The sequence below is a fragment of the Stigmatopora argus genome, chromosome 7 (genome assembly GCF_051989625.1).
Source record: "Stigmatopora argus isolate UIUO_Sarg chromosome 7, RoL_Sarg_1.0, whole genome shotgun sequence".
Taxonomy (NCBI): Eukaryota; Metazoa; Chordata; class Actinopteri; order Syngnathiformes; family Syngnathidae; genus Stigmatopora; species Stigmatopora argus.
Window position 1 is genome coordinate 14,719,608 of NC_135393.1, and position 16,159 is coordinate 14,735,766.

Here is a 16,159-nt window from a genome sequence, read left to right on the forward strand (position 1 = left end):
GTTTAGATCTACAATAGTTAGAAATTCATCAAATCCCTAGTTTTACCGAAATACAGACTAAAGTTATTTCATTTTTCTCTTTCTCAACAGCGATACTTTGGAGAGGAATAGCCCAGAAACGTCTGCATGTGCGGACAACAAGTACAAATCTGTGTTTGTCATGTCGGAAGAGAAGGACGAATGTATAATTGCAACTGAGGTGAGTCGTCGTTGTTGTACCCGGGTAACAAAAAATGTTTTTTCATCATTAAACATTAGTTTAGCCAATGACAGAAACGTTTTCTTTCCGCTTAAGCAGTTTTTCTTCACATCGGTGTTCCACGGAATTGTTAATTCCTCCGATGTGAAGTACTGCAGAGCAATTTTCCATAAATGTTTTCTTATTAGGCTATTTATGTCTTGTAGGTGTAAAGGGGCCGGCGACGGGCTCACTCATTTTGCTGTATGGGAGAGTTTTTATGCTCCTGGATGAGATGCTGCTCTAAGCTCGCTGCTGCTGAGACCTTTGACTGATATTCAGACTGAGCTGGTTCTCGACTGGAAACTTCGGTGGCCTGCGGGGGTCGTTGTGTAAGGGGGGAAAAAATATGTCAAGTTCACGGTTAAACGTGAACGGCCACTTAGCTTTCTGTTCTGCCTCTTTGTTCGGTGCCGGGGGGTTCAAATGAAGAAAATATTACATGGACGGTATGAGGATTTTTTTTTAAAAGGCACCAATATAGGATTTTTTTTGTTTGTTTTTTTTGCAACATTTGCACCCAAGCCTTTTCTCGAACCCAGGAACCGCAACAAATGGCGGATGTTTGGCCATACTGGCCTCTTCGTTAAAAGAAGAAAAAAAAAAAGAATGAAAAGGGAAAGAAAAAAGTGGTCCCTGTATGAACTGTAAAGTTTCTTACCCTCCAAACCGCCCATGACATAAGTATTGTTGTCCTCTCGTCCTCTGAACGGTTTCTCATGCAGATGATCCTTTTTGTAACATAAAGAGAAAAAAACAAGAAAAAGTTATGATTTAATTTAAGTTAATTTAAGCATTTTGTGTTATTCTTATTTTATAATGTGTATTTGTGCTTGTTTGTCAAGATTATTTAAATTGCTTTCTTTTGACAGATGATATTTGCAAAGGCACTTCAGGTCAATGGGAAAGAAAAAAAAATATTTAAGAGGGATTGTGCTGTACAACGTATTCTTCTGGTCTTTGTCAACGAAGGAATTAGCCAAGACTATTTTTCCAAATAATAAAAAGATGCTAAACGTCCTCGCTGGAGTGGCCTCCATCTGTTGTCGGCCCTCCCGGCCAACCCCGCGGCGACCATTTGAATGGACGCACTGTTGGCCGCCACCCTGACATGAAAGTATCTCCCTGGAGACAGAAAAGAAGGGGGTGGCGAGAAGTGTGAGGGGTGGGGGGGTGTCTATTCAAGCAAAACAATGTCCATCCTGCCGCTACATTTAACACCGACAATGGTCCCGCCTCTCAAGTTGGAAGGAACTTGACAAAAACAACTTAAAAGAAAGTAAAAGTTTAGAAAAAAGTTCATTTTTTTTAGTGCTCGGCAGAACCACATAATCACACAATACATAAGCAAGTATAGAAAAGCATGTTAAACTATTTATTCGAAGTATGTTCAAAACACTTTAGTATTGGAACAAGCTAAAAGTAAAGTTTGGACATTCAGTAATAAAAAAGTACGACATAGAAGTCAAGAACAAAAAAATGCAATTGTTCAATAGTAGTCTTGTTCAAGGGGGGAAACTATTCAAAAAGTATGTAATCTACGTCTGGGGTAATTGCTTGTCACTTGTTATAATCATCACAGGCTCATAAGGCTCACTGAGCAGACTAGGCAAATGCTGGGGGTCCCTGCCAATTAGAGGGCGGCAGCTGGTGAACACCACCAGGTTTTCTCTGGTACCCTCCTGGCTGATTCTCTGATCACCTTGGGTGTATGGTCTAGTCCTCTGGAAGATTCTCCTATCCCAGCTCGCCTCAACTCTCCCTTTCTCAAATTCCATCACATGGTTACGTTATCTTCATCCCCACCGCCATTTCCATCTTAAAGACCACCATCCTATGCTGTCTAGCTACACTATCGGCTACCACTACCTTACAGTCTTGGAACTTCATCTACACACAATGAAACCATGAATTCCCCGGGTACACGGTCGATTGGTCGCCCGGAAGGTTATTGATAATTACCATTTAAATCGTTGCTCAAATTCCCTAAATACAAACTGCAAATTATTATTTAGTCATACTTAATGCCCTATTAATTATTAGGCTAAAGAAAAGCTCCAAATTTCCAGGACTTGTATTGTTTTTTGTTGGAGAATTTAAGACCCGGACTGACGTAGCTTCTTAAAGGGACAACGCATGTACATACAAACTCTTATACACTCAAACTTCGCCTCAGTGAAACTGTTCATGGCCATTGTTGGCTTTTATTGATGCGTAGACCGTGTTGTTTTACCTTGTTTTGTCGCCGGTCTTTTGGTCGTCGGTCTTTTGGTCGCCGGTCTTTTGGTCGCCCATTGTCGCGGTACGGGCGACCAAAAGACCGCGACCAAAAGACCGGCGACCAAAAGCCGGCGACCAAACGACCGCACACGAATTCCCCTCTTCAGAATCAGAACCATCCCCATTTAATTAGCTTAGAATAATTGTGGTATTGCGTAAAAGGGTCCTGACCATGAATCAGTTCAGTAATTTTCCCAAAACTTTTGTCAGGTTTTACTTTGTAGATTTATAATGGTGTTGTAGGAAGTTTAAAAAAAGAAAAGAAATTTCTGTAGATTACACTCACGTATACACACAATGGAGAAGCATACAATGGCAGCCCTTCACAAAAGGCCCCCAAGCTCAACCCTTAGCATGCTGGGAAAGGGGAGGAGGCGACAGATGTTGTCTCCCGGCAGATGGACTGCAAGAAAAAAAGAAAAAAAAAGTTCAATCATAGTGTGCAACCCCAGCGAAATGAATGCGACTTCTTGTTTTTCATGACAAATGGAGTTTAAATGGTGGACTCCATCCAACATAGATGTGAAGCACTTTAAGAGCAATCACCTTCTTTTGATCTTATCCCACACAAACACACACACAAAAAAAGATCGGGGTATACAAGTGAGCCTTTAGTCATAGAAGACGTTTAATTGAAGAAAGAAATTCTTGAAATCAATCAAACAATCAGTTTTCAAATTCAATTAAAGTCATCGACTACAACATCTATAAGTTGTCAGAAAAGGTTAAAATCATGCCTCTTAGCCTTTGTTGTACAGAAAAGATCAGTTTTCTTGTTTGTTGTATTTTTTTTTTGTTTTTTTTTAAAGGATGACAAGTTTATAAAATTGCCACTGCTCATCCGAGAGGATTTCCTATAGAAAACTTCCCAGAAAAAAGAAAAAAAAAAGAACAGAAAAGGCATCACACAGTACGTCACAAAGCGGCGACATGTTACAGTACTGTACACGGGTCCTTGAATGCACCACAACCACTTCTGCTGCTGAGGAAAAGTCAAATCCAGACCCCCGCACCCCCCAAAAAATCTCAACACTGTTAAGTCAACTGAGCAGAGCCCTGCCTGTGTGTTTTTGGCAGCTGGCAAAATGAGGTAAATATGTCCAGAAAAAGAACACAAACAACAACAACAATAATAATAACAACAACAACAATTGAGGGGGAGAAGGGGGAAAAACAAGCACCAGATGTTTGGCGTTCTAAGTGGACATTTAGCTTATTATTTGACAGCACGTGCACTCGTCTTTGCCGCAATTCACCACGGGGACATTTGATGTCAAATCTTTTAGAGTGAGGTTTTTGCGTATTAAAATAACTTTTATTCAAGTGTGGCGAGGAGGTACACTAAAGGGGGAGGGGGTGAAAAAAAAAAGGCCGAATGGTTGAGGGAGGACAAAAACGTCGAGCTCTAATAAACTGGATGTGCAAACTTAAGTGTGCATAGAGATCAAATTGCAATAAATATTAATGTGATAATTTCATGTTATCACTGTTTCCTTTTTTTTTCTTGACTTGGTCAAACTCTTTGAGGGGTGATTGTACAATTTCATCATTCATTTTTAGTTTGACTACAAAAAAAAACAAATTTTGTGCCACAAGAAGAGCAACAAACATCAAAAAGCCCCAAAAAACACAACCAAACATTCATTTACTTTTGTAATAATATATATGTATATATAAAATCCTGATAGAAATCACTGATTTGTCAAACTTTCCCCACCGACTTTCTCTCTTTCAATGGCTCTTTCACAATAAAAGCATTTTTTTTTTCAAACTTCTGCATCACATGAGCAACAAAGAACAAAGTGAGCGCTTTTAGAGCGTTTTTTTTGTTTGTTTTTTTGATTTTTTTGTTTTTTTTTTTACAATGAAGTATGAAACATTTCAAATGTAAACGGATCCATCTTTAAGCTTTATCTATTGTGGCTTCAAATATGACACACAAAGCCCGTCTTTGGACCGCCGAGGTAATTGTAGCTGTGTTTTATGTGTGTGCGTGCATGCATGCGAATAATATTAGCTGGAAATGTTTCCCAAACATTTCCTATTTGGAGTCCGTCCTGTTTCGAGGTATTTGATCTAGGGGGGCAGCTGGCAGACGCCCGTGAGAACTTAGACCACCAACGTGTCTGATGGATAAAAAGTTGAATTTCATTTCAGGCCCGTCTGTCCAATACCGCCCTTCTACTTCCCGTCTCCGCCCTGGTTTTCGTTCACAGTCAGGTCATTTGTGTCTCATAGATTTTTGGGGGTGTCCAAAAACAATTGTTTTGGCATGACCTTAAAAAAAGGCCATTCATGCTCAAAAACCCTGTTTAAGTAAAACAAATCTGCAAAGGAAAAGTTGACAAAAATATCTTTGCTATATAAGACTATTAGGAAAAATGCCTGATATATATATATATCTATTTTTTTTTACATTCAGTCAAATCTACTGATGTTCAAATGACTTTTTAGGCAGCAATAATGATAACACAAAGGGCCAGTGAGATTTGAACTCCAATAGTTAAAAGTAAATAAAAGCACCATTCAAACTGTATTTAGGTTTCCTTAGCTTATATCATTGATATTTTTGTTTAATGATCTTAAACATTCAAGTGGTAAAACTCTCTTTAAAAGGAATTTGAGCAAACACTTACCAGGATAAACATGCTAAACTTTGCAGCCATGCTCCTCCAACAAAACAAAGTCTATCCATTTCTCTGGAATTATGAAAATTGCTTCAAATTGGTTAGCAAGACGATAAAACCTCTGGGACAGAAAAAACGTCATAATACTTTAAGTCTTCTTGTGATAGGCGTGTCTAACAAATTCCCCATCACCAAGTGAAAATGAGTGTGGGGGCTGTATTTTTCTTTATAATGCAACAAAAACTGCAAAGTAGTCCATAAAAATGATCCAATTCCAATGAAATATCACATAGCAGTCTTATTAATAAGTGCTTCAAATTTAGTAACAAAAGAAATATCTGGTGGAGTCCATCTTACAAGGACCATCAGAAAATACCATAAAATGGCCAGTTCAAACCAAGAGAGAAAACTTGCCTTTGTACAGGCATGGCTTTTGTAGATTTGGTTGTTTCGTGCAAAATTTGAAAACTCATAAGAGCCGCCTTCTTTACACTTCATATGGCTATCGATTATTCCACATGCCAGATTACTGTTACTACATACTAGGACGTATTGCCTGTTAAATTGTGTATTAGCTTGACATTCCTGTTGAAGTAAGTCACATTAGAAACGAACATTTATCTACCCAATTTGAGGATGTGAGAGTAAACCTAAATAACTAATTTGGGGTAACTGCATTTTCCTCCAAATCACCAACTAATTCCAACGATTGAGGTGGCCTTTGATTGACCGTTTTGAGACCAAATGAATTGATTGTGAATGAAACCTTCAATAATCTCATAGATTTTTTTTAAGACAATACGACCCCCCCACCCCACCTGTAACACCCACCCCTCTTTAAACCCCTTCAAGCCCCATGTGGACCCGTTTTTTGGACTTTGTCCTAACGCAGAGGCTCTTTGTGGAAATGTTCAAGTCTAAGTTAATACTGTGAGGTTGTTGGCCACGTGGGCTCAGTCGAGCGAGTATGAGGAAATCTGGTTCTAATGAATTATGCGTTAGGTTCCAAAAGAGCCTCTGCGGTAGCACCGTTGTGAGGTTCGAGACTGTTATGCAGAGCTGGGAGTATGTCTCAAGTCCTAAATTAATGTAGAAAATCAAACAAGATTCTACTAAATTTGAATTTCTATGTATTATATATCTGGACTAACAACGTCAGAATCACCAACCCACCCCCAACTATGATGCCAAAGCAAATTATAGTGAGTTAAATATTGTAAGTAAGTTTGGGAGTAACTTAGTCTACGTCAAAATTAAGTACAGTGGTACCTCGACCTACGATCAGCTCTACCTACGACATGCTCGAGGTACGATGAAAATTTCGAACGAATAATTTGCCCGAGATACGATCAAAATTTATCTTTGTAGCGCACTGTCTTTTTTTGCCACATCTCTTTTTCGTGTATAACAGATATCTACGAGCATTGAACGATTTATTCAGACGAGTTTCTCCTAGCATCGACCAGGAAACGCACAAGGCGCATGCGCGGGCAAAAAGAGGGCTTTCTGGGTAATGAAGTATACTCGTGCACACAACACCCATAGGCAATGGCACCCTTTCTCAGAATAAAACTTCATTACCCACAATCAATACGTGTGTAGGCTGTTATTCCTTCCTTAGCCTGCTAGCTCCCGCGATCGCTCATTCAAGACTACTTCTCGTTGGCAAGTGGTCGTGGGTTATCCTATTGTGACGACATTTGTGTGCATCATTTTCGGAATATTTTGAAGGGAATACAACAGCAAATAGCGAACGTGAGGGTGGAGGCGTGGCAAACAACTAACCCGCCCAGAACGAAGGTAAAAAAAATTAAAACTAAATTAGAATTCAGTTTTGTGTAAAGTTACATTAAACGTATGTTTGAGTGTCTGTATATATTAATCCAAGTTAATTTAAATTTGTTTGTTCGTTTATGAGTGTGTTGTTGCCGTGGATAAAGTCCCCCCGAACACCCCCCCCTGCCCCGTGTAGGTCGCTGTCTCTACCCTCCGCAAAATGCGTCTAATTTTACTTCTATTAAACACATTTTATTACTATTAAACCACTAGTTATGTGTTACTTCGTTAATAGATGGCGAATTAGAAGAAATAAAACAAACTTTCCAATCCAATATCCTGTTTTTGGTGTTTTTTCAGAGGGTTGGAACGAATTAATTTGTTTTCAATTCATTTCAATGGGAAACGTCCGCTCGAGTTACGAAAAGCTCGTCATACGATCTCAGTCACGGAACGGATTTAGATCGTATGTCGAGGTACCACTGTATCATGAATAAAGAGACAAAGAAAAATCTAATCGTAGTCATGCAAGTCAAAAGTTTGAGAGGGGTCAAGTCTTGTGACTCACACCCCCAGCTCTGCTGTTAGAACCCCACAACGGTCAACTCGAGAAAGGGCCTAACTGGCCTGGGACCGACCGGCACCCCCGCCGGCGACTCTAATTGGACGCAGCGCTGTGGCCTGGCATGTTGGCCATGCCACCCACCATGCTGGCCACCCCAGCCATACCTGAGGGCCCCCCCATGGCGGGAGGGCTGTGCTTGGTGGGTGAGGTCATTTCGGCACCGCGGCCTGGCGGGGGTTGGGGCGCGTGCTGCAGGGCGTGGCGCTCCAGCAAGGTGCGGTGGGTGAAGGCCCGGTGGCACACGTTGCACTGGAAGGTGCGCTCGGCGCGGTGCGTGCGCATGTGCACGTTGAGCGAGCTCTTCTGGGTGAAGCGCTTGCCACACATGGAACACTGGAAGGCCCGCACACCTGTGTGCACCACCATGTGCTTGAGGAGGTAGTCGCGCAGGGAAAAGGAGCGCCAGCAGATGGAGCACTGATGAGGTTTCTGGCCTGTGGACAGGTACGTACGTGCGTGGAACATCGTTAGTTTTACCGCTTAGGTATGACTGGCCTATCTTTGTTCCGTCTGAAGATGAAACGGAACATCGTGTCATGTCATGTACGCGATCACGATGGGAACATAACGTGCATAGAGATGTGCCCGTTACATCACGTTCGACGGTTCCATTACAAAGACAGCGTAACACCAACAAGGCAAACTAGTAAAAGTTCATTGCAGGGTTTCTACAGGTCTCAACAAGTGAAATTTACGGTGTTTTTAAGATCTTGTCAAAAAAAATGCTGTATTACAGTGAAGCACTATAACCTTTTTTCATACCTGTCAACCTCTGCCGATAACTGCCCTTATAAATGATTATGATTCCCCTTACAAACCCCCAAAAAACCTTACAAACACGGTTTGTAAGGTTTTTTGGGGGGTTTGTAAGGGGAATCATAATCATTTATAAGGGCAGTTGTCGGCAGAGGTTGACAGGTATGTTTTTTTTTTAGCTTTGTAAAGAAATGAAAACCCTGGAAACATATACTGTCTATGATAGTAGGAAAATTGATTGTATGGGTGAAATAAATGGCTCAACTGACTCTGGATCAGTTACGAGTGCCGACAAAAGGTTTCAGCAATGTTAGGATTGCGCTGTCTGAAATCAGGATTTCTATCTGAAAATTGTTCAGCTCTGCCTGCCTTTGGGAAAAACAAACACAGCAATAGTTTTTTTTTTTTTGAGGGGAGGGTCTTAGCTTACCAGAGTGGATGAACATGTGCTTGCTGTAGTTCTTCCTGGAACGTAAAGATTTGCCACAGTGTGTGCAGTCAAAGGAGGTCTCGGAACCTTGGGAGGAAGGCGATGGGCCCGAAGAGCAGGCGGCGGGCGTGTTGGTGGCAGGAGGTGGCACCGGAGTCATGGGGTTAGGAGGGGGGGCCTGTTGGCTGGGTTCCGCCCCGGCCATGGTATCCATGCCTCCCATGTAAAATGGGTTTGGCTGAGATTGGCTTACTGGGTACTGGAAAAGAAGCTGTGTGCAGAGCATCTGATGAGTGTTAGTAAAGTGCAAAGATTTTTTTTTTTTAGTATTAAAGGTTAGATCTATATTTCTATATCTTTTCAAACCGGTCCTGAAAGGGTTCGAGAGGGTGGAGGTTTTCATTCAAACTGAACAAAGGGATATCGTTTGCAAGTGTAATCAGTTGATTGCAGTCAGGTGCTACTTATTTTAGAAAACACCTCATTGGATAAAATAGATCGGTTGCAACAAAACCAGGACACACTGCATCCCTTTGTGGAATCGATTTGATACCACTGGTTTTAAAGGTCCTGCTAAAATGGTCCATTTTTACTAACAAACTCAGAAAAAAAGGCCTTATATTAAACATATGATCAACCCTTTTTAGAGCCATTGAAATCCTACAGTGGTGGGACTTTATTAAGTGCAATTTTGGAGGCTTTTGAGGGAGGAATAGATCACTGACATTTTTGTGTATTTCAAGGGGAAAGAGGAATTGAGAAAAAAATATTGTCAGTTACAAACACAGTCACGAAACAAGTTGAACCTGTATCTCAAATACCATTGTATTTCATATAGGAAAATGCTCAAGTGCTTTCCGCTGCATCTATTCCGAATAAGACACATTTAGGTGCTTTAAAGCCCAAATGTTGAAGGAGAAAAAAAAACACCAACCTGATTGTTGATGGACTGTGAGGTTGGCGGTGGAGTCAGGGCTTTGCTGACCCGTCCTCGGGGATTAAACGCCATGGCCTGAGGAGGTTCACTCTGCGGCCAGAAACTCTCAGTGAAGACGCCTTGCTCATCATAAAAGTCCTGAAAGACAAAACGAAACTGGAATGAAACCCTGATCCTGCATGGGAATCGAGAGTGAAAGCCTTGAACGCTCACCATCATGAATGCAGCTCTTGTTTAAGCCGTTATGCTACACATGTCATTCTATAGCTAGGCTTTCCCCCGCGCAACGCCCCGCAATTTTTCTGCGTCAAACACCAAAATATTATTGCAGTAAAAAAAAAGCCGCTAGCGAACGTAGGAAAGAAAATTGCCGTCAGACTTGTCAGGCCACATCGCAGGGTGTCTTTCTTCACTTTATAGATTTGGAGGCCACATTAATGCCTGACACTAATTAAGTTGTCTGCCTAAGGCAGTCACGCATAGCACCGTAAAAATGAACTATACAGTTCAAGCGGCCCTGCTCTCTTCTTTTGAAGATCACGGGATATACAGAAATACCTTTACTTTGTTTGCTGACAAAGCGTATGAAATCAATATTGTTAAGGGAGGAAAATAAGCCAAACTTACAGTATATGTCCCTCTGCGAAAAAAAGTGATTGCAATGCAAATGAATGCAACATAAAGGCGATGTTGACATTCTATCTTTCCTTCAAATAAAGCGAAGGACACCTTAGTTGGTGCCTCTGAGCAGGTGTGCATGCTAATGTAAGTTTCTCCAAAAAAAAAACATATCCGCTTGTTAGCCTTGTATCTGGACATTATGAATAACAATGCTGCATAGTAATAAACAAAAATACACATGGGAGGAAGCTCCAAGGATGAAAACGTCATCACCCAAATGGTGCTTAACAATATCTTTTTCTTTAACAATTAAAGCATAGGAAAATAGTTAAAATATTTTTCTATCATAGCTTCTGTTACTGTTAGTTTTCATTAAAAAATATGCACAAGTAGTCCAATGACGGAAATATGGCAGCACATTTATTTACTCTAGAATTGAGGGGGAGGAAATTCATGGAAGATTTAGACGGGTGAGAGTTATTGTCTATATAAGCGCATCCATACTGCACTGTATTTTTCGCACAATCTGTGCTGTCCACACACAATGTTTCATGAATCCACTCTCACATATATGGGATTTAACAGCACTGCTGCTTTGCATTTGACGCTTTGGCTGCACTTTAAACATGCCAATTTCTATCTATTTCCAATGTTGTTGAGCTCACCTGTCCAAATCCCGCCATTGCTCCCTGGGTTCCACCCTGCGCTACATCCCGCCTGCCGTCCTCCAGAGCAAAGGCCGTCCCATCGGCATCCTGCACGCCCTCATCTTTGACGACCACACCCTCACGTCCGTCTCCCATTACCTGGAACAGAAAGATAAATGAACACTGGAAGAAAAAAAAAGAGAGCAGCAACTGCAGCCGCTTTTAATAACCTACAGCCAGAATGCAGATGTCCATCGCTTTCCGTGAGAATCAACATGTCAGTCATGTGTGCCAATGCAGTGTGAGGAGGCTAAAGCAAAGAAAAGCAAAGCGATGCAGCCCTGCATGCCTGAAAACTGTAACCATGGAAACCCTTCCCCGTAAACCCCCTTTCCATCCCTACACCCACGGAGGTAGAAGCAGTGTACTCACAGTCCATACCTAAGTAGACAGTTTGTGTTACATGAATAAACAAACTAAATTCTTTGGTAAAGGTACCAGAAATTCTACTAATGAGGTACACCTCTGAAATGGACTGAAGTTCCAAAATATATATTAGGGAACTATTTTGGCATGATGATAGGCTCCAGAACCATCGTGAGGATGATGCATGATGATGAATGCATTTAAAAAAATAAGAGTGCAAGGGTCGCAATGATTATAGAGCAATAAAATTGATTTAAAAAAAAAGATAATCCTCATAATAATAATTAAAGATGACATCCCCTGATCTAAATTGACTTCTGGTAGATCATCAAGGTCTCAAATTGACAAATTTATCTACTGTTGCCTGAAGCCAGGAATTGATTTAACATCCCAAAAACCCACCCGGCGATGTTAGAATTCTAAAGTGAAGTTGTTGCTTAATGAATTTGATTTTTTTAAAATTAATAACAAACAAAAAAACATTCGCCCACCGACTAAATGTCTTACTTTGTGCATATTCATAATTTCTTTTCTAGCAAGCAAAAATATTTGATTCCTATATTTTATTTGAACACTCAATTCTTCAATTTTCTCTCGGCTAGGTCTATAGTCTACGTATTATGCACAGTATGTGTATTGTGCTGCCCTCTATAGGCCCAAATGGGCATTAAATAAAGTACGAAGTAATGACGCACTAACTGTACAGTCAACAGCAAAAAAAGATGACACAAAGTTACAGAGAAAAGAAAAAACAAGCAAATCAAAACCAGCAGCCAAAGTAGCAGTTTATTCTGACTATTTTGAAACATTCGCTACACGTACCTGGAGCCTGAGTGGCTGCCTTTGCTTGCGGCTGTGGTTGGCTCCCCTGTCTCGGTCTCCGTCTCTGCCACGCTCCCTGCCTTCCAATTCCTCTTCTTCGCTGAAGTGCTCCATGCCCACCAAATCGTCAGAGAGGTCGGTGGCATTCCCGCGGAGACTGTCCCTACCGACGCTGTCTACGCTGCCCACACCCGAACTGCAGCTCGCCGACAGACTGCCGGCTTGGGCGGCAACCCCGTTGTCCGCCGTCTGCGCCAGCAGATCACGCAGCTTATAACGGACATCCTGCGTGCAGCTGGGGTTCGGCTTCATGAGGCCACCGCCCAAACCCTCAGCGCCGCACAAGGGGGCCTGGCTCATGTCCCCCAGCGCCATAAGACTGTTGGCCTGCTCCATGGGCCCACAGGGTTCCTACAAATGTTCAAATAAGGAAAGTAAATCTGTAATTCACAAAACTGTACTAACCAGCTATACTTAATACTGCAGCAGTACGTGAAAGACTGACTGAATTAAATGTTTAAACTGTACATATTGTGACAATGGTTTAAACGCAGTATAGTACATTCAGTTCAATTGCCTATAACAGGGGTGTCAGACTCGGGTTGGTTGGCGGGCCGCTTTAACGTCAACATGATTTCACGTGGGCCTGACCATTTTAGATATAATATTTAGATATTTTTTTTATAAGTGGATTAAAAGAACTGGATTAAAACCCTGAATAATCAGTTTTTTAATAGATCTAAAACAATGTTTATTTTAGCTTTTTTATTTATTTTTAGATTTTACAAAATGATTTTTTAACTAAAAACACAGAAAAAAAATGATCAAAAAATTACAATTATTGATTTAAAAAGGGGAAAATTAGGAAATTTAATATACATCTATACTCCATTTTAATTTGATCCTAAAACAGAAAGTCGGCACTCATGATTTACTTTCCCGGGCCACACAAAATGATGCGGCGGGCCAGATTTGGCCCCCGGGCCGCCACTTTGACACATGTGGCCTATAATACAACATCTGGATTCATGCAGAATTTGGTGTGAGAAAAAAAAGGACTGTTTACCTTATAACATTATGTTTTGGCTTTTTATTTTGGGGTAAGAATTTCAAACGAAACCCGAAAAAACATTGCACTTTGTCCGTCCGTATATTTTCAATGCATCAGGACTTGCTATTTTCAAGCACAATAAAACTAAGCATAATATAAACCTATTTTTAGCATTCATTTAACTAATTGGCTGCCAATGATGGCGGTATGCATCCAATCAATTTAAATTGATTCACACCATTAGGGTGAAAAAAGCCACATGATTAGATGTCTATCAAGAGCTTTTTATTGACGGCAGGTGACATCCAATCACAAATTAAAAGTATTAATTTCATGTTAATATTAATAAAAACCCTTGAAAATATATTTTTTCATTTTTTCACATTTGCCTGCGTAGAAAAAAAAAAAAAAATGACATTCCATACCTTCCACACTTGCGCAGGAACCCTGGGCCCGCTCTCGCCACCCATGTTACTGGCACCGCACTCCACCATGAAGTTAGGAAAGTTCGGGTACCCTCCGTTGCCGCCACCCGAACAGCTTCCGCCACTCTCTCTTCCTTTCCCCCCACCGCCACGCTCCTCCTGCTTGGGAAGGACGCCGCCCAGCATCCCCCCTCCGGCCGCCGCGGCAGCAGCGGCGGCGGCCGCGGCCGCGCTCGCCGCCTTCCTCTGCGAGATGATCTGCGTACATTCGTCGATGACCGTCTTGATCTGCAGAATGCTGGCGGCGGTGAGGATGCAGAGCGCCTGCGACTGGAGCACCACCAGCGAGCCGCTGTACATGAAGTCCACCAGCTGCTTGACGGTTTCGGCGGGCACCAGGGGTGGCACGGAAATCTCAGAGTGACCCAAAAGCAGCTTGTCCTGGAAGAAGGGGCTCCCGGCCGCCAGGACGCACGCGTGGGCCCGCAACGAGGCGTCGTGAATGCGTACCGTCACATCGCAGAAGAGACCCTCGCGCCTTTGGGTACGCAGGGCCTCCAGCACCGACTGGCTGGAGTTGTGCAAGTGGATGTAGTGGACGGTCTCCGTGCCGGGAGCCATGGCGGGTGGCGGTGAGTCGCTGGGGACCGGGTGCGGGTGGGGAAGGGGGAGGGGAGGGAGGTGCCTGGGGTTCTGCGTCAGCTTGAGGGACGAGGAGAACAAGGAGGGAATTGGGTACAGCGCATGGGCCACGGTGGGGCCGGGTCCCGATTCAAAGAGTCATGAGAGTGCAAGCTGTTGCTTTGGAGGGTGACAACCTCTACTTTAACGGATTCTGTAAGGGAAAGGAGACAAAAGGTAAGTTTTATTCATTTTTTTGAAAGTGCAAAATTCCACTGCATCTGGGCTGACTCAGAGAATTTGACACCAAACAGCAAGGTATTTTATAGACTTTTATATAGACAATATGAATAGAACAGTGAGATTTTTAGACATTTATAAGTATAATTAATACATGCAAAAATGCCTATTCTAAAACGGAATAGGAAACCCTATTAAACAAATGTTTAATATTTACTTCATTGGGGGTCCTGTTGTTTGTTCCAATGGATGATGTTTCTGCTAAAATAAGCAGCACCTGGCTGCAATCAAGTGATTACACTTCTGAAACAACAGATTGGTGAAAACATGTTGTTTTGTTTGGTTGGAATGAAATCCTGTACAAACTGCGGCCCTTTGGAGAATAGTTTGAAGACCACTGGCTTACATTTTACTTTATACAGGTAATAATAAACTCTTAATTGACCTAGAACGTTATAACAACAGAACAAATCTGTTGTTTGCCACAAGGTTTCCACGAATCAAAACGCTCAATATTGAGGGGCATTGCAGAGAGCAAGTCAAATTAGACACATTGTGCAATACGCCTTAGATTTTGTTACGTGCCAATACGGGCCCTTTAAAGATCCTGCTCGTAAACCTAGTGTGTTATTACATTTTTGACATGCATATGCCATTAATATTCACGGCACAATCAGGGATATAATGCGTATCCTGTTTAGGCTATTATGCAAAATTTGGCTGCTGGTTGACCCGAACAAATGACGTCATCGAACAGGTTGGGTTTTTACCCGAGTGACGTAGCAAGGCTAGTTTGGTGAATTGGTGTTAGCTGTTGACGTTAGCCTGGCGAGAGAAATGTTAATATCCAGTCAAAATCACGAATATGTATCTCTTAATACATGCAAGTTTATTTAAAACAATGCATAATTAACGCGACTACCCGATCGTAATTGCCATCGCCCCATTTCCCACGTTTCTTAGCATAGCTACACGCGCTAAGCGCTTAGCATGTGGAGCTAACAGGCTACTGTACGAGCCCAGTTTTCTGTTCTGCAAGGTTTAGCAACATCTACGCCATGTATTCACGCGATAAGGATGCACACACGGTATTAAATGCCGATCGCGTACCTGAGACGAGCGCTGACACTTCTGAACTAGGTGTCTTTTTTTCCTTTTGCTTCAGCAGGGTGGATGCAGCAAGAAAGCCCGCAGTATGAAAGCTCCAATAGCTACTGCTGCCTGCCTGACGGTGGTGGTAAGGGCTGGAAACAAACACATGCACGTCAACATGCACGCCCACACACACAGCACAACGGGAACGCGATGTTTAAACCACAGTTAAAAAGAAAGGGGAAAAAGCACACAGCTTTAAAAGAAACATGCATGATCACAGGACGTCTGGAGGTAGGACTGTGGCTGTCTACCTTCCTTCGAGTGCGTTAAAAACTTGCCGTAAAAACACCTGCAAACGCCCACGCTGTCTGTCAGAGTCACGTGAAACAAAGACTATCGTTTCCATACAGTATTTTCAAGTTGAAATGAGTCGATACATTTAGGTTAAGAACCGTATTTCATTATATTATAATAATAATTATGTATCTGCAATGAGCTGGCAACCAGCGTTCACCGCCTCCTCCCGTACTTGGCAGGGATGG

At 42.1% G+C, this 16,159-nt stretch overlaps 2 protein-coding genes across 4 annotated transcripts in view; one reads left to right on the top strand and one right to left on the bottom strand.

Annotated features, from left to right (window-relative positions):
- Positions 1–1,252, top strand: part of dla (deltaA) — an 8,812-nt gene extending 7,560 nt beyond the window's left edge. Inside the window, exons 10-11 of the mRNA XM_077604980.1 lie at positions 91–199; positions 406–1,252. Coding sequence (XP_077461106.1) covers positions 91–199; positions 406–411 — 115 coding nt within the window. The 3' untranslated portion in view covers positions 412–1,252. The remainder of the gene's footprint in view (positions 1–90; positions 200–405) is intronic.
- zbtb45 (zinc finger and BTB domain containing 45) overlaps positions 1–15,934 on the bottom strand; it is a 17,546-nt gene extending 1,612 nt beyond the window's left edge. Inside the window, exons 1-10 of one of the 3 annotated variants that reach the window (XM_077604974.1) lie at positions 15,633–15,934; positions 13,662–14,496; positions 12,186–12,596; positions 10,956–11,096; positions 9,667–9,807; positions 8,733–9,003; positions 7,651–7,980; positions 2,805–2,921; positions 900–969; positions 433–554 (exon numbers count right to left, since the gene is read on the bottom strand). In XM_077604974.1, the coding sequence (XP_077461100.1) occupies positions 2,842–2,921; positions 7,651–7,980; positions 8,733–9,003; positions 9,667–9,807; positions 10,956–11,096; positions 12,186–12,596; positions 13,662–14,282 (1,995 nt within the window). In that variant the 5' untranslated portion in view covers positions 14,283–14,496; positions 15,633–15,934 and the 3' untranslated portion in view covers positions 433–554; positions 900–969; positions 2,805–2,841. Of the gene's footprint in view, positions 1–432; positions 555–899; positions 970–2,804; positions 2,922–3,122; positions 7,981–8,732; positions 9,004–9,666; positions 9,808–10,955; positions 11,097–12,185; positions 12,597–13,661; positions 14,497–15,632 lie in introns of those variants that run through there. The other 2 variants (XM_077604975.1, XM_077604977.1) reach the window with 2 other exon arrangements.
- Between the last annotated feature and the right edge of the window lie 225 nt (positions 15,935–16,159).